The sequence below is a fragment of the Haemaphysalis longicornis genome, unplaced genomic scaffold (assembly GCF_048455015.1).
Source record: "Haemaphysalis longicornis isolate Haplotype H1 unplaced genomic scaffold, Haemaphysalis longicornis Haplotype H1 scaffold_10, whole genome shotgun sequence".
NCBI classification, from domain to species: Eukaryota; Metazoa; Arthropoda; class Arachnida; order Ixodida; family Ixodidae; genus Haemaphysalis; species Haemaphysalis longicornis.
The window spans coordinates 66,324,756-66,347,314 of NW_027526204.1; the positions used below are offsets into that span (position 1 = coordinate 66,324,756).

At 45.3% G+C, this 22,559-nt stretch overlaps 1 protein-coding gene across 1 annotated transcript; it reads right to left on the reverse strand.

The window, feature by feature from the left end:
* Positions 1 to 3,429: 3,429 nt before the first annotated feature.
* Positions 3,430 to 22,559, reverse strand: LOC144158655 (arylsulfatase I-like). Its single transcript, XM_077689689.1, has 10 exons — positions 22,467 to 22,559; positions 21,192 to 21,295; positions 18,129 to 18,288; positions 17,662 to 17,774; positions 16,908 to 17,018; positions 13,900 to 14,028; positions 13,441 to 13,570; positions 7,486 to 7,779; positions 6,774 to 7,210; positions 3,430 to 3,678 (listed from the first exon to the last, which is right to left on the reverse strand). The coding sequence occupies exons 2-10, from the start codon at positions 21,285 to 21,287 to the stop codon at positions 3,550 to 3,552; spliced, it is 1,599 nt and encodes a 532-aa protein (XP_077545815.1). The 5' UTR covers positions 21,288 to 21,295; positions 22,467 to 22,559; the 3' UTR covers positions 3,430 to 3,549.

The following is a 22,559-nucleotide window of genomic DNA, read 5'->3' on the forward strand; positions in this document are numbered from 1 at the left end:
GCTTGCGGGGGTTTATTTATACCCAAAAGCGGCAACGGTCAAACGCCAACAAGCGGCAACAGGCCACGAACGTCATAGACACACACAACGCTCTTTCCAGAGTTCGTAAGCCGTTGGTAGCCTTGGCGCACGTTGAGTCCGAGAGAGGGGAGAGAGGAGGATTCCGCTGAGTTCGCGGGGCCTCTGTGTCCTTGAAGAGCCCTCAGACGAGCCTCGCCGGCAGCCGCCAAAGTTTTGAAATGCGCCGAAAGCGAAGCGTCTGACTCGGCTTGTCGAAACCTGTCACCGACATGGTGGCGCCTGACGGCTGAAAGGCACACGCAGTGGCTTCGGCGCACAGCCGAAGAGTGATGCGGGAAAGTACGGCGGCGCTGGCCGATTTGTAACACCACACAACCCCCTGCCGAACTATCCTTCACAACGTCAACCCCAATCTCTACCCTTCGCCTCTTTGCCCTCAATGTCTCAAACCGGATACGCGCTACCATTCCCTTTGCGAGTGTCCCCATGACGCATTTCCCCCTTTTCCTTCCCCTTACAGTGGGAGCAGGCCCTGGAGAGCTCCCACCCGGAAGTGCAGTTGGCACTAACCAACCGGGCCGCCCAGGCCGCGGAGAGCATCGCATCCTCTGCCACACCTTTCCGCTAGACCCAGTTTGCAAATAAAGTGTTCTCCTCCTCCTCTCCGCCTCCACCCCTTATGTTGTTTTAGTTCGTGTTTAAACCTCCCGCTCAAATGTCAGCGCTTGTAAGCCTCGGCGTCGGTGGCGCGAACTGCGTCTCAGGAAGTGAACGAGTCACCGTCAAGCGCATGACGCCACGCGCTGCTATGGCGTCATCTCGCTGTGTGTCGCAACCGCCGAACATCTCGCGTGCGAGCTCGATGTACCGCCCTTCCCCTCGCACTTTCGCCACTCTTTCAGCCTCTGTTTTCTTCTGTATTCTGTGTTTTCTTTGTTCGCTGTGTTACGAGGCCGGAGAGGACGCCAAAGCACAGTAGCGCACGCTTAGGGACTCCGCACTGAAATGTTTACTCAGTGAATTGTTGTTCAAGGCATCGATGATTTACATACCACTAAGATAACAAGAAATTCACAAATACATGTCTTTGTTGTTCCAATCCCGCTGAAAATTATCTACAAAGACTGAAAATTATCTACAAGTTTTGACACTGGCTGCGGCGTCTGTAATTTTTATGAAAACGATGCCAAGAAATACGATCTAAAATATTTCAGTATGGTGTGGTGGGATTTTTGTTGGTAAGAATTCATCCAGCCCGTGGCAGTGTTATCTTCGGCTGCACTACGTTCTCCATCCATTAAAAGAAAATATTGCAGACATCAGGAGTACTTGTTCAAGCTCCTTTAAACCTTATTGACCGGTTGGCCGTACCTGGGCCAACATTCCAAATTGTTTCTGATTATGGTGCGGCGTTGATGAAACAAGCAAACGTCGGAACGCGTCAAGAGTTCGTAAGCCGTTTACCCGATTCATGAAGCATGCCTATGAATCGCGTAATTACAGAAACTTCGGTGTGTAACGGTGGTGTCGATCAGGAGGATCCCCGCGGCTTTGTGGACATAGGTCTAATGGTCAGACTAAGACGGAAGGTTTGTTTCCCTTTAAATGCGAATGCATTTCTTAGTCGGGGGTTGTCGTGCTCCGTCGGCGTGCGCCTGCATTCCTCCAGCGCGAGCGCACGTGAGCGCGCGCCTCCTAGTTCTGCCTTCGTCGTCGTCGTCGTCGTCTCGGCGCGGCGGGGGGGGGGGGGGGGGGGGGCTGTGCTCCGTCGGCGTGCGCCCGCAGGTGTTATCTCTCCGCGCTCCTCCTCGCCCCTAGCAACAGCTGTGGCGCGCCTAGCAACCGGAACAGGGGGTAGCTCGGGCGGGAGTAGCGGAGGGCAAGGGGAGATAGGAGGGCGCTCGGGCGTGTGAGGGCGCTCGCATCACGGAGCTCGGCGGGAGAGAGAGCTCGCGCGCGGGGCGGGCGTGTTGCGCGGGTCTCTCTCTCCTCTCCGCGTACCCTCTCTCCGCTCGCTGCGCTCGGAAAATGTATATAAATGCAGTGGAGTGCACGCCTCTCTCCGTTACTGCTTGCCGCAGCGCACTCATCGGTGCACCCAATGCATTCGCATTTCCGCACGATCCCCTTCGGGGAGGTGGGGGGAGTTTTTTTGTTTGTTACTAACTTTTGTTTCCTTTTTCGACATAAAGGACTACAGCAATGCCACATACGTCACAATTCTGGAATTTGGGGACTTCGCCTTGATTCAGCGGAAGCTTTATTAGAAAAGGGGATGTCTATTTGCCCAAAGCGTCGACGTAGAAATCCCCACTCGTACGAGATTTTACGAGATTTCCGAATATTTGCTTTGGGCTTGAGAGTCCTGCGGGGAGAAATTTTTAAGAGTAATTTTGCGTGTGACTTTTAGTGCGTAAGTTTGGACGGAAAGAAATCAACGAGATATTTTTGTGTGCTGAGAGACTGAGACATTTGTGAAAACACGAGCAATTCTTTTAAACTGGGAAAGAAAAAAAATCTAAATAAGGGGAAATTTCTTATTACAGATTTGTGTGGGTCTCATAGATCAAAATAAATTAGCAAACTGCACGCTCAATAAGCACATTGGTGGATTTGCGGCGACATGCCAAATCACGACGTTATTTAATGAACCAGGTTCGTATTCACTTTCTGAATACCCCTACATGATATTTTACAGGTCGAATGAGGTGTTCTAATTCGGCAAAACCTGACTAATTGATTTGTGGGGTTTAATGCACCGACGCTACACAGGCGACGACGCGCGCTGTAGTGGAGGTCTTGGGATTAATTTTGACCTCCAGGGGATCTTTAAACTGTGCTGAAATCTCGAACGCACGTGCGTTTTTGCTTTTCGCCTCCATCAATTCGACAAAAACAATTGGAATTACGCCCAGTGCATACGAAATACAGAGGGCTTGTAATCGCTTAATATTTAGGCCATTGCACGAAGTTTTTCTGCGGAATGAAAAAAGAATTTCAATTGTTGAGCCTCTGGGGTAGCAAATATTTCTAGCTTTGAATTTCCAATTGTGAACCCCCGCACATCGAGCCTTGCGATGAGTTAGTGAAAAAGTAAGGGGGGCAGGAAGGGATTCAGCCATCGAACGACTCAGTAAGGTAGTGGGTTCTTTAGTCAAAATGAATAACTGACATTAACTGTATGTGTTCATTATCGACACCAATTATACATTTAAGGGGAAAGTGCATAGCGTCCCAATCATAATACATCAAGGAGTTTCTAGGTCGTGACTCAAGTGTGATAATGAAAGGCAGGAAAGAGAATGGCCAACCCATCGATTTATGGCAGGTATCCTTCATTGTAGTAGTGAGTGGGGAAACGTTGATGCTCGCATGTATGCGCAAAGATAAAAAGACACAAGACCAAAATATGGACAACCGAGCGCCCCTTTATGTACCGAGGTTTCAACGAAAGTCGTCTCCGACATTTTATTTATTTTTGTAGTAAGTCTTGCTCTGTACAGCTGTTTGCAGTTTCAACCTTCGAAGTCAATCGAGCCAGGGTACCCAGGTCCCGTTGTGATTTTCCGGAAAGGCCCTAGGATCGGCGGGCTTGTTGCGGGGCGGTATTGCCGTGGCATTGTATGCAGCCAGTCTCCTTTTCAACAAGCTCACCACCTGCACACAGCCACAGTGTTTTCCACGTTGCATTTTCAGACGGCGATAACAGGAAGCCTTGCAGCTGCTAACGGCACGCGCGTTGCCTGTCCCTGTACGTTGGCAGACACAGGGCTTCACCACGAACTGGAACAGTACCTGCGCTTTATTTCTCGCGGGAGTTAGGTTTCTTGATTGCTTGATAATTCTGCTTTGTTTATGAAGCAAGAAAGCAGCCGCCTAGGAAAAATGTTTACTGCCTTAACTGCGATAACGACGGCGTCCCTTTACGTGAAACTTTCCGGGCTTTTCGCTGGAACAATTTAGGTTGTAGACAATAGCGAAGGATGTATAGATAAATTTCAGTTTCATGCCACCTTAAACGATGCAATGCTCTGTACACATAACATGGTAATATTATTTTGAATACATTTTTCTTAACACCCAAGTAGCGGAAGAGAATGTGGCTCCAAATTGGTTGAATATGTTTTGGTCATTTAGGTGCTTCCTGCAAATCTATTTTTCTTTTCTATCGCCAGACTGGCAGCGCCGGAACATTCATACCTATGGAGAATTGAAACATTGTTATGGCGTAGTTACGGTACCCTTATTCCATTCATCAAAGTACCCAGAACGATTACTTGTACCGCTCTAATCTATTTCGGTTGAAGGTACCAAGAAGAAATATACAGATGGGTGTAATTACTGCGTCGGAATGAATAACGTGCAAAATGTAAGCGTAATCGCCTTTAAATCTTTGTGCTATTTAAACCCGAAGAAAGAACGAGTTGTTATGCCCATAATATTGTCCTGCACTTGCCCAAATATTCCGTTGTGCTGCGAGTACGCGCTGGCTGGCACAGTAAAACATAAAAAAATCACAAAACAAACAGGATTGTTGGATTCCATACATGTAAGTATTGAGCATGAATTGAACACGCGTTATTTGAGGAGACCACCACCAGGGATGAAGCAAAACGGTAAATCTACTTGAATGGCTAGCAGTACACTCTCGCAGTACAGTAAGCATAAGCAGCAGTGTACCTCTCGTCATCCCTAACATTGCGCTTGTACGTGCACGCATATATTAATGACTGCCATTATTTGAAGCAACTTCTACTACTGGTTCAGTAAAAGCCAGGGAGTACCAGCGGCTAGCTGCGTCGTCCGGTAGAAGAATTTGGCAAACGGTCACGACGTCACGCATGTGAAGCGACATACTATATTTTATGCTATTAAATCACCAAAAAAATTCATTTATCGAAAACCTAAGATAGCGCCCCTAGCATAGATCTCAGTTATTGGAAGAGACGCACGCTGTTATATATATTAGGCATAAGTACGACGAATTTTTCCCTGCCTCCCAACAGCTTTATGTCGTAGCAAACGGAGTGCCTAATTGGGTATCCGCTTTTTTACATACAAATTCATCCGCTGTGAAATTACGGCTTACTGTTAGGAAAGATCCATTTGAGCAGCCTGTCGCATAGAGAACTCTGTGGGAGTTTTCTGGTTAGCCTGGGCTTTACCATAGCTTTGCTATACGCGCACAGGCTTCATGGTCTTCGTGGTATCAAAATTTGTGGCCTGGAACTTTCTCCCACATGCCTTCTTGGAGATGCTTGCATAGCACTGAGCCCTATCCTACTCAGAAAAAGCACTATCTCCAAACAGAGACTGCTCAGATATCCACACGGAAGAAATCGGGGCTTGGACTGACAATCCTCTGATCGGGATGGTTTATAAAGAGATAACAAAGGCGCCCACCACTACAGAAAAGGATACAATGTCGTCTCGGCCCCCTGAAAGGGAGCCTTGTTCATTGATCGATTCTAACGCGCCAACGCATTAATGCGCCGACGCAACGCAGGCAATGGGCCGCGCCGTAATGGAGCGCTAGGATTAATTTTACCACGTGGGGATCTCTAACGTGCGCCGAAATTTCGTACACAGGCGTTATTGCTTTTTGCCTGCATCAGAAGTGCCTTGTTCACACAAAATAATAAGAAAATACGACGGCAACATTTCCCCCTCTCACGCAAGGTGTTAGGTCACGTGCTTCAGCCTATTTAAACACTCAGATTTTATTCTTAGCTTTTATGGTCAACAAGGCTCCTGTTCGGGGGGCCGAAACATCATTGTATCGCTGTCTGTCTTGTAGGAAGTTTTGTTATGTCTTCCAGTACTGCTCGGGATTCCGCTCGACAAAACCAGCCACGCGGAAGAGGAATTACGACACGTGATGTTTTTGCGGGAGCAATTTTACCCAGCAATGGTATTGGTGGGGCGTGAAAAATCGTCCGCCCGAAAATATTGAAAATTGCGTTGAAAAACAGTCTGCTTGGTAGTGGCCAGAATGAAGACCGCTAAGTTCCAGTATACGCACTATCCCTGAGAGCGGGATCGATACTTTGTTTTAGTGGTAGGGGTTTAAATGTTTAATACAGCCTAAACAAAAAGTGGGTGGCGTCAGCTTATCCCCGCAGGTTATGGTTTAAAACTCTGTCCGGGCCCGATTGTCCGTGTCCTTCAGGAATGGCCTGCCCAGCCTTCCGTCTGACTATTGGTGCATGGAGGGAACTAGGGCGTGCGGAAAAGGGGAGGGGGGCAGAGGGGGCGTATTTTTTCACTTTTTCTTAAAACCGTAAACGAAGGGAAGCCCTTCGAACGTTGAGAAGGCTGTGCTAATGTTCGCGTGGGATACGCGTGCCGCAGACGGGAAATCCCATAAAAATCGGTATAATTTAACAGACTCTCGTGACCTTGATCAAAGTCTCCCGTTATCGTGATCAAAGACCCTAGTGATTGACATCTAATCTACTCAAAATGCGTATCGAAGTGAGGAGACGTATAAGCTTCGAAAGTATTTCTGTCCTTCAAATTTGTATATTCTATCAAAAAAAACGTATTCAAGTAATGTGACGTATCGCCTTAAAATTCAAATCGCGTTTTCTATGGCGTGCTACTTTCATAATGACCGCGTCGCTCATTTCTAACGCCTGGCTCTATTGAACACCTTACGACTCAAAGAAATGCGCAGTTTTGTTCGCAGACGTAACAAATGCATGGTGGCCTAGCCTCATAAGCTACACTTAGAAGATGAAGCTCAATCCCACCTCAGGCTTGCTGGGTGCCAGGTTCACTAGCTCGCAGGGGTCCTCTTCCAGGTGGAATAGGTATGTGGCTTCCGGGTTGGTTATATTTATCGCACCGTCGGGACATTTGATCGCCGCTTTCTCCCTCCAGTTGCTCGGGAAGCGGAGGGAACTAGTTCCGTACAGTTCTCGCAGCACGCGTGCGGTTTTGCATTGATTCATCAATGCGTCCAAGTTAGCCGTCGGTTGCGTGCCACCGGTCGTCGGGAAGCGCAGGTTGTAGATGCCGCCGATGGCCGTGCCAAGTACCAGCTTGTATCCGTCAAGGATAATACCCGAAGTGCCCTCGATGGAGTCGATGTTGCAGAGAACTTCTTTTCTGGGCGTTTCTTGATCCATGGAAAGGCGGCGCCACATGTCGAAGCCATCAAGCGGGCCCAAGTCTTTGACGTCTCCGCCTGAAGAAAAGTTGGGTACCGACGGAGTGCCATGTCTCTTTCACCATAAGTATGATGAAGATTAATAGTGTTTAGCTGTTGACGATGTCGGGATATGCGGGCTCGAACTGTTAGGCCTAAGTTTCGGTAGCTGGTTTGAGAATGGTCTATCACGAAGATATCAGAGCACACTTTACATGAGCTTCCTAATGGTAGCAAATTACATAACCTTGCATAAATCATACGTGTGTATACAGCAGATAAGGCTGAGGCTGTGGCATCTGAGACCAACTTACCAGCAGCAGCGTAAAGCGTGGGTAGCCAGTCGACGATATGCATAAGGTTGCGCGAGACGCGTCGTTTTTGCTTGAGCAGGGGCGACCACACAAACCCCGCAGCGCGAATGCCGCCCTCGAAGAGCGTGCCCTTGGCTCCTCGCAGCGGCCAGTTGAAGCTGCGCGCCGCGTTCTCACCCCAGGGGCGTCCACCGTTGTCCGCGCTGAATACGAAGATGGTGTTATTTAGCATGCCTTCTTTGTAAAGCGCCTCCACTAGCTCTCCCACGGTCTGGTCGACGGCGTCGACCATTCCTGCGATCACCATCGTATCAACACACCATTTCTTGCCAGTTAATAACCATATTCAGCGGCCTAGGTTTTTTTCGCTCGGATTGAGTGGCAGGAATTGGCTGAGCAAGCAGATTTTTCTCACTGCCAGCGTGTTTGATACAAATCAGCTGAAGCAAACAACAAAATGTAAATACATACGGTCACCTGAATCACTCATAACACCACAATCTGAACACTGAATTTCAAGGTGTTGCAGCGACCTGTGTAGGTATACAGGGAACGCACTCACAAATTTCACAACTTTTCAAACCACTATACATGTTACTCTAGGCCACTCTATAGATATCCTCGCTGATCCGGATAAGGTTGTGATCTCAAGCTTAAATATTCAAGAGCACCGCATATAAGGACGATCACCAAACTAAGAAACATGTACAGCTTTATTCAGCGATGCTCTTCCTAAGGTAGTTTCTTAGCCGCACCTTCTAACCCCGAAGATAACGCAACATTTCTCAAAAGCAACAAACATGGAAGTTACCGAAACTGTTGCACATAAGTGCACGGTTCCTTCAGCCGAAACACTCGTTCACTGTGTTTTGGCACTAACAAAACAGAAGTTTTGATATGATACTGTTTACAAAAACACACTACGCTGACGTCTCGAAGTATTTATTTCTGCCTCCCTATAATAATTTATTTATAGAAAGTAAAAAGCCGATGATGTGGGGCATGAACTTTTACTGTACTCCCTACTAGCGAATTGCTCAGATAATTTAGTACTATTACAGACCATTACGAAGTTATCTGCATAAAAAAGACAAGACCATATTTGTGGTCCTGTATCACCCGCTTAACGACCGCGTTCCCACTTTCTTGGGTTTCTATGATAGTTTCCTTCCCTATACAAATCATATTGGTTATGTTGGGGCCAGTAGTGGTGACTTTAAAATTGACACTACAGAAGATTCAACAGTAGCTACAAATTTGTCATGTGTCCTAAAACTCAATAATTTTTCGAGTGCAATTTTTCACGTCGCCAAACCGGGTTACCTTATCAACATCCTCCATGGTCAACCATTTGTTAGAAATTATTACCCTGAAAAGAGAGTATGAGCTCTCAAAAGATCTGAAAGCAGTGATTATGTGCTAACATTTATTGTCCGTGTGCTAACTGATCACTCCCGCTCGGCCTAAAAGCCAAAATGCGCGCGCCGTTTTCTATCACATAACAAAAATTACATAAGCTTAGAGCCCAGTTTAGAGAAGGCTCCCACCAGACTAACGGTGATGCAGTCTGTGCCACCAGAGATATTGATGAGTGCTACGCTTAAATTATAAGATTAGTCAAAATGCTTTTCTCTCTCCATTCTTTCTTATAAAAATGACCACGCCTGAAAAAGTCTCCGGTGACGAAACAATTCATAGTACAAATGAAACGCAAAAGTAAGTTGTATCAGCCATTCATGCGATGTCGCAACTTGGACAAGTCGAACGAGCACAGGAAATCGAGGAAGTAAATAAATAAGGAAATTGAAAAAAGCACAGGAAGAATAATGTATCTCGTACTAACGCTAGTAACCGGCAATATCCGGGTGGGCCACAATACTAATGACAATATCGGGTAAAACACCTGTTCAGTTATTTATTGCGTGTTATAACTAGGTAGTTCACTGTGAAGTTGCACACAACTGGTATCCCCCTCCTGTCGTCAATACATGAGCTCCTACCGGAGGCGTTGGGTTTTGGGAAAAAGAATGTAACTCGTGTTTGATAGGCATCTTCTCAAAACAATTTGTACCAATATTGTCCGCTAAAATGACTACTTACCGTTCGGAAGTGTTATCTCAGTAGGTATGAGCGATATTCATCAGTCAGTTTTATTATAAATAGCATGGGCTTCTACGGGAGTGGCGTGGTTACAGAAACTCCGAACAGATAGCGAGCGCTATGCAAACGCGGGAAAATTGAACTTTCTTCCGCGTCTAGAGCAGTGTAATATAAAAACTCGCGCTCATTGCCCTCATTGGAGGCATGTTAGGACAAAATCCTACAGTATATCTTTTGATAACTGTAAGTGCAGCATTTGCAAGCAAAAACAATTTCGATATATCAAAGCGCTGAATACATTTTGAGGAAAGTTAAAAGCACGCACATTTCTCGTAATTATGATGGTCCCTATTAGGTGGGTGTTACGGAAAAGTGTTGTGGAACAATATTTATATTCTTGAGTAAATGAGCGGTATAAAAAAAACTAGCTGAATAACTCCAATGGCCTGTGATAAAAAATAAATACTTGAATATATATTTCACCGTTTTTCACTTCGTGTAGTGATTTCTAAAAATTACAGCAATTTTGAGCTCATACACTATAATTGCAATGTGCTTATGGATTTTGAAGCCGTGGGAAACAGTAGTTTGGCTTGGCGTTGACATCACCGTTCGGCCTTTTGGCCTATTCAGGCAAGTCATTTCAAAATATTTATTTTCGCCCTTTTACCGGATTCGCTAAGCGAAATCCTACAAGCTCGTTTTATGCATTTGTATGAGCAAACATTAACTCCAATGTACTGGGATGAAAACTAAATATTTGAAGAACTATTTCACCGTTTTTCCCAAAAAGCAGTTAGATAAAGGAATCAGTGAAACATTTATTGGAGGATCCGTAATAGAACCCTATTTGTTCCGAAGTGCAGAATTGCCCAAATAGTGTGGGTTAGCGTACAACCCGCAAAACTACTTTTCAGAAATTTCTAATGGCTACATATATCAGAAAAAAGCACTTGAAATTGTGAATCGGTGCAGCAAGTAATCGCGAATTTACGAAAACGCAAGTTCCCATTTTCCCTCGGCTAGGAGTACTATTTACAAAAAATACAGCCCCAGCGAGCCCCCACGCCGTGACGCAAATGTACTCCAGAAATTTCAAGTCGCTGGATCTAGAAATTTTTTCTGGGCGTTAATAAGTTAGTAAACGGGTTAGTCAGTCAGTCATTTCATTTTAAAGGTATAGGTTTCATACGAACTGTGTACGCATAAATGTTAGTTTGTGGAAAAGGCTTAATAAATATTAAACCCTATAACTCCAAGTCAAGAAATGGGAGAGACCAGTACTCATAGACAAATTGCCAATCGAAAAGAACTTGCCAACATCCAATGTTTTTTTTTTTTAAAACTGTAAAAATTGCATATGAGGAACCAATTGCGCCAGATATCTCGGCTCTAACCCAAACAATATTTCCGACGTTGGCTTTTGCCTCTCAAGATCGCAGCATTTTCTTAAACTACAAAAAATAGCCGCAGCCGTAATGCAGATATCTTGAAAATCCCATCAAATACGCATAGCACAGTGATTTTTATCCTATCCTAAACATCCTATAAAGATATAGAGAAACAATATATTCAATACGTCCCTGTCGAGTGGTAAATTTACAAAGAGCATGCCGGTGGCATGGGTAACGATCCTGCCTAAATAAGGCAACAAAACTGACATATAAAATTATTCACCAATGTCCGCAGCTGCAGTGTTTTCAAATGTCCTTGAAAAACAAGAAACGCCCTTATGCACAGCTTCATCGGGAAACAGGAACTGTTAACCGAATGCCAGTAAGGTTTAAGAAAAAAACACAAGTGAAAGTGCCTTATTTGTTCAGAAAAAAGGGACATCGAAAAATTAAAAAAAAGCAGCTGACACTGGGCCCATTTTAGAGCGTGCGTTCGATAGTGTTACCCGAACTTTACATGTAGCGAAATTGGAAAAATATAGTTTGAGCGGCCTTGCCTGTATCCTTATGTGTTCTTTCTTAAAGCAACACGCTATGTTCGTTGGAAATATAAGTATAAAATAAAAACATTTAAAATGGGATTCCGCAATGTGTATTCTGGAACGTATTCATTTTCGTTTATTTCAATGGCATCACACAACTGAAAAACCAGTTGAAGTTTATTATACATGGAGATTACTGTGCCATCTTTCTCTCTGGAAAGCATTTAACAAGCATACTGCCACTGACTAGCACAGTTTGTGGAAAATTTCAACGTAGGGTTTACCAAAAACACCTTCTCCTTAATCAAGCAAAAACAAAATGCGTTATTTTACGAGCACCACGAAACCATCACACCTAGCCACAAACAATATTGCGAAATATGTAAGCAACACTCGCGTTGTATTTTCACTATACATCTCATGGAGTGAGCATATTAATCTCTTGAGCCAGAAGTTGAAAAAATGGCAGCATCTCCACACCGTGGATGATGGCGAGCGTGCGTAGTACGGGGACACGAAATCACATCCAAGTTTTACATCAAGTGACATTCGATTTGCGCCCCTACCGTCATTCGATTTGAGGGATGTGTTGCACCTTGATTATTCCTTAAATAAAACTGCAACTCGCGGCTAAAATCAAAATTTGCTTGATTTTCGCTTGATAGTGGTGTGCGCACGGATGGACGCGGACGGACGTTGGGAGGTCCTAAGATACTCCGCACCGTTACAGGCGAGGAAGTAAGCTGTTTAACTCTCGCTTACTAACTCATGATCATAGCCAAATGGAACTGGTTAAGAGAATATTTCGGTGATTCAATGCGTATGATTATTGCAGTGTGGAGGGCTCAGCCTGAGCCTCCAGTGTGGTTGCCTGTCATGGAAACACTGACCAACCTCAAACAATTTTAATCGTTTTTCTGCTGGAAAGGTGATGACTAGCAGTTTTATCCTTGTAGTGTGTTGTTTTATGGTGCTTGTTCTATACTGAAATATTGCAATAAAGAAAAAAACAGTAATAGCCAAATGGGTAGACGACTGACACTAACTCTGTCTGGTCTACCAGACACAGGCTCGAATCCTGCCGGTGCCTGCGGGATTTTGTGCGATTTTAAATGCTATGAACACAGACGCGGACGGACATTGTGCTGTTCTAAGGTACTCCGCACCTAAAAAACTGTCCGTGTCCTCAGCAGATATCATTACATGTTGCCCCCAGCAATGAAAATACTAACATTTATGTATCTCTTTATTTTGCAGCATATTTATTTCTCGTCAACCACCACTGCCCTGAATATTTAATAAGCAGCACTCGTAGAAAAGAAAGTAGTAGGGGCAAATAACTTGTTTCTTACTTAAAAAAACACGAGAGTTGTTATTAAAAATTTTAAAAATTCTTACACACATGAAGGGGCTCTGACGGAGCTCCTTCGTGTGTGTAAGGAGCTTTGGGATAGGAAATTTACACTGGGTTTCATCGAATGCAACTTTATGTGCAGGTACTCCTTCATATTTTTTTAGGTACCAACCACCATGACAAACACCTTTTTACCACACTAACAACGGTTAACAACACCTTCGTCATGCATTTCCTTCCGTATACGTCATTGTCATATTCTGCGAAGGACATTGACGTCCACTTCAATCCACTACACCATTGGGATTAGCCCTAAATCTGGCCGATTAACATTTTCATATTCACCAAAGGTAAATCATAAAAGTAAGCAGAGCTTGTAACTTTTTACAACCGGCGTGCATGACTTCGCACAACGATAAACAATGACATGCGCGAAATTATATGTATCTTGTGTTTAAATGACATGTGTCGGTTAGAAGGGTGTTGGAAACAGCAAAAAATAGAAAATATGTTTTTGTTATCACAAACAAAAATGCCGAATTCCAAGAGGCAAACCCGACAAGACCTGCGTAGATGGTTCGGTTCCGCTCTCCTATGTACGGGAACTTTTGTATGTTCTCTTGTGGTGCCTGCAGCTCTCGGCCTGGGATGCTTCCTTGTTGCGTAGCTTGGTGGGCAAAGTAGAGGAAGAGCGGCTGCGAAGAAAGGCAAAGCGTAGCATTACGAGATTACGGAAAGCATTACGGAAAACGTGTAATAGGTTGGATGCAATTCGTGCGTTCTCCAATGTGCTCTTCTTAACTGCCCTAGGGTAAGCGAGCTTTGATGCAGTTATAACTGCACACTCTACCCTCCTAAATCATTATATGCTGAAGAAGGAGAACAAAGAGAGAAAAGCAAACCTTCAGTACAAACATTACTTCTGTGTTGCTTCGTTACCTATTACAGAGTAAGAAGCGCATCTAGGCCACCGTTGATGCAATGACCGTACAAAAAGATATGACAACGTTTCCTTAAAGTATACCTTGCTTTTGTTACGGTTTTCCACTATGTACTTTGCCCGTTGTCCGTACAGGTTTGTAGAGTATTGGCCATCTGCACTTCTTAAGGGGTTCCGGTTCAACCAGAAGTCCAATCCCACGTGGCCACCATCCTGTTAACGATGAAATGTTCCTTGCTTTTACTGGTTAGTGTATTTTAAGCTTTTTTCATCCAATAAAAAGAGTAATTTCAATGCTGCAGGTGAAAGAAAAATTTTCAAGCTAATATAAAAAAGCACACACGTAATGATGGCACGAACATTTTCTGTTGCAAATATCTGCTGTCTTTATTCCCGATGAACCCTTACAGTACAGCTTGTCACGCTGATTGAGATTTTCCCAGAATTGTGGAAAACTTATACAGTTGAGAGCTGATTCTTTTTTCCGCTTTCTCTTTTTACGTAAGAGGAAGTGTTTACGAGTGTCGAACATTGCTTGTTCGTTCCGCAACTGCAAGCAGGTAGATAATGTAGCTAACGCCGAAGGATACAGTATTTTTTATTGCACGAGGAAACTTAGTTTCTTCGCCAGAAGTTGAGTTAAGGCTGGCAAACATAAGCGAACTTTTGTTCAGGTACAGGGTCGTTCACGTTTGGTGCGAACCCACGAAGCGTGGCCTTGAGTCGCGCCGCGCCATCGCACACTACTACATGATTCAGTATCGAAAAGAAAAAGAATGTGCACTGAGGATATTATTGAACCCATCTTGGGGCTCACCTGCATACAACCTAGTGCGGGCGGATGAGGAAGAGGGGGTGAAAGACTAGAGAGGAGAAAGAAGGAGTTGATGTAATAGATAGTGAAGGGGAAAGCAAAAAAAAAGTGAAAGTGCAGCCTCGAAGCAAAATAAGCGCGCAGCAGCAGCAGAACCGGCGCGTACGTCAGTCTGCCTGCGCCAGCGCACAAGCCATGGCCGCGCATCCAAGTTAAGCGGTGCAGGCGCGCAGGGGCTTAGAGGCGGGTAAGGAGCGCGCCGTCCTTGCTTTTCTGTGAAGCGCGTCTAACTATCGTCATTCTTGTAGCGTCTTCGCGCGCCGCGGCCCGGTTCTCGGTAAGCGCACTTTACTCACTGCGGAAGGTTGTGTAGTTTCTACGTACGACCACGGAGAGCTTCCACTTTTCAGTGCCGCAATCCTTGTTAAACTGCTACAATGTGCCGCTCCCGTAACTTGCTGGGTGACCACTTACCGAATATGACTTCATCCTGCAGCATGGCAAGTCGCCTATACACTGGTCGAAATATGTTGCTGCGTTGTTAGCATTGTGACGCGGCGGTCCTCGAACGGCCTCCTCAGTCGCCTGGTCTCAATGTCATAAAAAATGTCTGGGGCAACATAAAGATAGCTCTGGCCCACCGACAGCTGCGCGCCATCTCAGCGCATGCACCGTGGGTCATTGTCAAACTGGAGTGGGAGCGGCCTAGAACAATCAAATAGTGTAGGTCCCTGTACTGCCCCCTGCAGAACACAATGCAGGATGGGATAAATGCAGGGGGATGAGGAAACCCACCCGCAAATCAGCTTAGGGTACTTCCGGAAGCGCTCCTCGCATGCGAGAGAGACTTCGCAGCAATAAAGCCTCAGTAGCATCATCAACAATAAAATATTTGTTGCTAGTTAACAGCTGCCTCGTGGTTCTTTACGCTTGATGTCTATGCCTTGCGCCACATTCCTCCTGACACGGCAAAGAGCTGTGGTGGCGAAAACCTTCAGCGGGTACAAGGAGATTGACTGACCCATTATAGGAAGTTTAAGAATTATTATTATTACATCCTCATTCAGCCTGGTTAATATTCCACACATCGCCTTACATTTAAACAAAAACTTGCAGTGCGGAGCGAGCATATTCTGATTTTTTTATATTTAGACATTTATTGTCAATTTTCGTGAGTTAGTTGGTCTCATTCAAAGTCAAATTGAGGAAACCCCGAACGTCGTCGAGCTGCACTGAGCATGTGAACACTCTGATCAAAAAAGCGACCCAGAAGCCGATTCCGGACATCTGGCCATCTTCCTTAGAGAGCACTCGCAGAAAATAGTTTGCTGCTCACTGAAAATAGTTCTGCTCCGTAACCCTGTTTACTTCCATAGTGAAGGTAAGTCCTGAGAATGCGCCGCCATGGTGACTCAGTGGTTAGGGTGAATGGCTATACTGAGCCGGGACACCCATGTTTGATCCTGTAGCAGGTGCCGCGTTTCAATACAAGCAAGTGCACTAACGCGCGTCTGGTGCGCCATATGAGTGCACGTCAAAGAGCCTCAGGTGGTTCAGAACCCTCCTCTACAGCGTCGTCATAGCCAGAGTCGTTTTCCAGCGCTCTACGCCATAACCCGAACCAAATCAGGCCACAATACCGGCATTTAACTGGGATCGTGTCGCCGAAGAGAGAAAGTGTTCCGTTGTAGTACGCAGAAACTACACAACGCGCCGCAGGTAGTAAAGTGCGCTTTCCAGCAACGCGGTCGCGGCTCGCGAAGACGCAACAAACATACCGATAGTGATATCAGGTGCCCACTGTGGCCACAACCCATGTAAACACTTTAAAGACTGACGTCATTTCACGTCTCAGCCAACCGAACTGCGTGACACGCTGTTTTTTTACATCTATAGCTCACGATTTGGCTTTTGTATGGATCGTCTGAACGTAGCATTAAACGTTCTTCCCAGCACAGGAACCACGGCGCGCTCCTGCCTTTTAGCAGACGACACGAATATCCGCCTCCAAGCTTATATGCGCCTGCACCACTCCGCTTGGATGCGCGGCTGCGGCTTGTGCGCTAGCGCTGGGTGGAGCACGGTCACGCTGCGCCGTAATGTCATCAAGAGTGGGTGACCCTGTACGTCGGTCTAGGTGTGCCTTATAAATATGTTGTGAAAGTTCACGGAACTAAGAGAAGAGGAATGTGTCATCGACACCTCTAGGAGACATGAACACGACGCGGAAGAGCCAAATGCCTTTATACTAAAAGACAAAACAAAAGAGCGTGCTCACGTAATAGGCAGAGTGGTTGTAGTAGTCGATTCCCTCGGTGTAGTGGCCAAGGAAGCTGTCAAACCCCCTAAACGTCGGCGTGTAGGTTTCCTTGAAAAATCCCAGGTGCCACTGAACGTGGCGTAGAAATCGCATGCAACAATGGAAAAATGCTTACAATTTATCTGCACAGGAATCAGCGCTTTGACCCTTTCCTGCGAGTTAGAGATAATTTTCTACCGTTGTGATCCACCTGCTCGGTTTCCTTCTCATTATGTCGTGCATTACTCGTCATTGTCACCAATGCATTCTAGTGGATGGCCCTGTAGCAGCAGAGATGTAAGGGGGCAGACACTACATTTAAAGACTGAGTAGAGAACCATATGGAATCTTATGAGTGGCCGATTCCCGTTCCGTTCTCGCTCAAAGTGCGCACCATAAATTTGACATGATATTATTGTGAAAGCTGCGCGTTCTCCGTCACTTGCCACAGATGGTCTGTGAGCTCCGTAAGTTAAATTTGGCACGGAACAGTAAGGTTAAACTTTGTCGCCGAGTCGTTGGCGTTTGCGCTTATAGCAAATGCGTTTCCCAAAAACCGATTTCAAAGAGTAGCACTTTACATTAACAGTGATACGCTAGTACAAAGATAAAGCTAAACTATATGTTCCTCGGTGCGGTGCAAGCAGAACCTGAATTAGATAATTCACTTTAGGACTATTTGCAGAATCAGAATGCTGTTTCTGTGGCAGCACAGATGGACTGATGAATATACCTTGCCGACGATGTGGGCTTCATATCCCAGGCCCTTGAAGTATTGTGGCATGACTGTCTGGTTGAGGGACAGGCCCCAAGGTTCGGGAGCTTCGATGGGATAATGCTGCATTCCTGCGTTAATACGATGTGGTAACAACGTGAGGTGGTTTCCTCTTGTCCTTCATGATGTCGGGTCTCAAATAAGAAAGTCGCACTTCAGCGGGAAGTTGAAGTGGGCTGCGCTTTCGTTAATATTTACTTTTGCGTGGCTAATTTTTGACTAGCTGCTAATAACATATACACAGCAACATCAGTGCATGCGGCTAAAAGCAAACCAGTGAAATATACTGGGAGCAAATGATCAGCTGATTTTATTATAGTGACGTTTTCTTTCTTGAATGTGTTGTATATACATTACCCAGAGTTAGATTCTTTGCTTTCCTCCGGGTAAGCCGTTGCTTCACTAGGTTTAAGAGGAAACCGCACCTGTATGGATTGGATAGCGGCCAGTGAAGAGCGCAGACCTAGATGGGGTACAGTGAGGCTGAACGTAGTAGTCCCGCAGGATGATGCCGTCCGCCGCAAGGGTATCAATGTTCGAAGTCGGTATCTGAGCGGATCCGTGAAAACTCACGTCGCTCCATCCCTTGAAAAACACAGCAGCAAAAGAAGGTAACAGTGAATTTAACAGTGAAGGTAACAGTGAACAGTGAAACAAAACGTTCGACTATTTTCAGAGAGTAGCACGGTGCGTTTGTAACGACCTTGCCTTGCGATGAACATCGGGCGGAACAACCTTTGCACTGCAGTGAGTGCTTACATTGGTGTATGTTCGATCAAGCCGCTGATTTATCTATTACTCAGAACGGGCACAAGCTGCTTGTCGCCTCACAAACACTTCGTGTTATGAATCTGTGTTGTAAAATTGGTATGCATAAAAATGCCACATCACCAGGGGAAGGTTGCAACCATGTTTGTTTATTCCCAAAGACACGGTATAACAATTCCTTTCCTGTGTCCGTAGGAGTTTAAACCGAACGGAAATTCTGCACCGAACTATGAGCACTGAGACACATATACCCAAAGTGGGTTTAAATGCCAAACGTACTACCCCTACACTCTGCCCCTTCTTCCCCTGCAGAACTAGGGGCTGCGGTCAAGGTACATCCCCTTACCCATTTCCCTGTGGGTTCAGAGAGTGGTCCTAGGAGGGAATGATTATTGATAACCGTGACGAGGACAGCACACCAGCTATACATTCATTGCTCTAAAAACAGAAGTTTATTTTCTAAGCAAGTGTTCCAGTAATCACTTCGACTTCGCCTCTGATCTCCTTGCAAGGTTCAGACCTTTGCAATTCTTGCCCAAATAAATGTACTTATTTAATGAATCTTTCTCCTCGGTGTCGTACAATTTTCTTGTTTACAAACCCTTCGCGGGCAACGTACTGCTAAATCTGCAGCTTTCCGTCTCATCGCCGTTCTTGCAGTAGTGATTACTCTGCAGTTATTCAGCCGAATGCAAAATATTTCGCTCAGTAATGATGTGGTACACAAGCTTGTTTTTTGCGCAGCTTCGAGATGTGTACGTTGCACGGCCAGGCTCCGGATGCATAGAAACCTCTCTATTTTAAATGTATGGGGCATACATTTTAACAAAAAAATCAAACCAGAAAATTCGACAGTCCTCGAAAGTATTTGCAATGTTCGTTTCCAAGTCCACTTCCTGCTCTACGCGAATTGTCACTTTCCTGCAAGGGCTTTAGTAGCTTGCTAAGAGATCGAAATTTTTAACAGAAAAGATCTCCTGCCATTGTCTGAAGATGCAGTTGCTCTTAAAAAAACAATGTTTTGGTGCTTTCAGCTGGTCAGAGTAAACACCGGCGAGCACGAGCAAATTTTAGTAGCAGCGCTAAATCATCAATTTTGACTCACTATGTAAACACAGAAAAAGGACGCTGACAACGGAATGTATGTCAGAATAAACAGATTCTCTTCACTGGTTTAATTAAAAGAGTTTTATAAGACAGCCACAGTGCAACGCAGTACAGTAAGTACTAACTGTGAATCCTTTGCCTTACACTGGCGGCCAAATATCGAGTAACGACTTAAGAACAATCTTTTTTACATGCATTCATTTGCCTCCAGGCATAAAACTTCACGTTTCTCTACACAGACGGCGTCACGTATGCTTCATTTTAGGTGCGTCCATTGGTAGGCATGCTTCGTCCGCGCTTACGTCCTTCATAGACGAACGTACACAAGTTCTCGAGGGAATATTGGTACTAAATTATCCACCTTCGTTGCGTACCTTCTGCTATCCCGAGCTAATGCACACGTGTCCAATATTTTAAAGTTGAACATTGGAAGTCCCATTTTGCGAAGATACTGCTCTCTAGTTTTCCCGCAGGGAGGTTAGCCGAATCTTCACAACGGCTACGGCACCTGCCCGCAAATGATACCACCTACGACCTCTTATTCCGCGCATGATGGGCTGTACACAGCGTACGACTCCATAAGGGGATATAATGTGTGAACGTTATGAAAGATCTTCGGCTAGTACTCTTTCCCCAGAAAGCTCCCTCTGCACCCCACTATTCCGCCTGACGTGAAATTGTGAAACTGAATGCCTAAACAAGTACTTTCCGGAATAAAAAAGAGACACCAGAAAAGCTGCGCCAACAAAGCTCCCGGGCTTCACTAAAATGTTGTTCAATTAGAAAGTACGCCTGATAGGCAAACTTGCGGCCTAGAATAAAAAGAAACAATAATTTCTTATGTAGCATCTTTCTAGAATAGTTTTCAGTTAAACATTTCTTGTAACAGCGCTGCGTCTTAAGCGTCAGCTCGGTCCGGTGGCGTTAGCAAAAAAAGAACACAAAGGAAAAACTCATCTGCCGTGAGGAGCGTGGCACACTCTTAGAGCAGCTTCGTAGGTGAAGCCAGGCCCCACTTAGCTACGACGTCACTGCGGCAAAACAGCGACTTCGTGAAACCGCGTTGGCGCCACACAGCGCCTCGTGGTTCTGAACACCGCACACCGTTTAGATTACCGCAAACGATGGATTGGCCGAGAAGTATGTAATTTTTGAGGAAGAAGAAGTGCAGCGCAAAGTCTCCGTGACACTTCTCGGCAAGACCAGATGTCTACGATCCAACCCAGAATATCGCGGTGAAACATCTGCGCCTAAACGGCAGCGAAGAGGGCAAGATCCCGACTTCCTTGCAAAAACATCGCGAAACCTAAAAACACTTAGCAAAGCTTAGTGAAACCTACCAAAACCAACCGGAAGAAGCTAGTTACACCCCCAGTTCTGCTGTTTCTCCAGCCTCGGCAAACTACAGCAAGCTGTGCCAATTTTTAGGAAGCCTGTACTGTCGCCATAGTTTAGTTTTATCTGTCATGAAGCTGTTTTGCATGAGGCAGTGCGATAATTTGGATCTTGAGAAAACGTTTTATTTTTGGTCGTGAAATACAGGCGATTACAGATTTCCAGACGCCAATTTTTCTATATAATATATACGCCGACCTACGGGAGCATATACTTACAAGGTCATCAATAATCATGAACACGATGTGTGGCTTAGTGTTATGTTTGGCCAATGTAATTTGCAGAGCGAGGAGATACCAAGCCGTCCGGAACATGGCTTCCTCTGCAAACAAAACAACAAATCACAGCGATATAGAGATATGGAGGAAGGGTGTGTCGTTTTTATAACGCACTTAGAAAGGACTGCTCGCCGTTGACCTATAAAAGAGTCCGTATTATTAGACAGATTTTCTTTCACGTGCGTACAGAGTTCACAAGCGCAAAAGTAAGAAGTATACATAATCCATGCTTATGTATACAGTTTATAATGTATACAATGTATACAAGAGTGTACAATGTATAATCTTATACTCCACTTACGCGACGCAAGGCGCGCGTAGTGTGCCTGGATACCCAACGCCATCTCCGAACAAGCACCGACACTGTTGTAGGCGCTCGTGATCTCGCGGGAGCGTTGCTATGAAGACGACAAACTGTACTTCGTCAGGCGTAACGGCTGCAAAACCACCCTTCTATCGAAAACACAAAACGTGTTTATCGTATAACTTTAGGTGAGGGTAATTATTGGCAAATTGAAGGCGAATTCAACAGCTCTGAACACGACATCGCACAGAGGGATTAGCGACGAAGCTGTTTTCGATGAGAAACGGGAGGGCAGGGTGACGCCATGTTGTTCAACTCTACGGACGTAAGCAACGTGAACACCGCAACGTAAACATTCGAATCTCACGTACGGCCGTAAGACACACATAGGCCCTTCGTGTGAAAGTTTGACGTACGTGGAGCCTCTACGTTTGTAAACCTAAAGCAGTCTATTGTGAGCCATTGCCGCAACAACCAACTGACGTTGGATTCGCTGGTTTGGTGATTATAAACGATTTCTGAGTAAGGGTGCACGCTCTTTACGCTAAATAGAACACAGGGTGCAGAACTCAAGCACTGGTCACTTATATTCTTTTCTTCATAAAGCTCAGAACACCATATGGCCCAAATAACCTACCAACGTCGGACTAAAACTAACCAAAATATGAACGCTCAGGGACAGTTTCGGCATTTCGTGAGATCAAGTCTCTGACTGTTTGTTTTGCAAGCATTCCGGCACGAGTGGTCGAAATAATAGCCCCGCAGACACACAAGGGACGGTCTTCCTTTGGTTTTTTAATTCCATAAAATCGGCCATTTAAGGGTACAAATGGTGTCACTGCGCGGAGCGCACTTTTGCCACTATGCAAAACTGACCAGTTACGAAGACCTGCTTCAAATGGGATACTCACTTTCCAAAGCAGCTCGCTTCGGTTGAATGCCAACGATCTGAACAGAATTGTGGGCCACAATAGAGTTTAAGCCAGCCGCACGAGTGTGTTCTG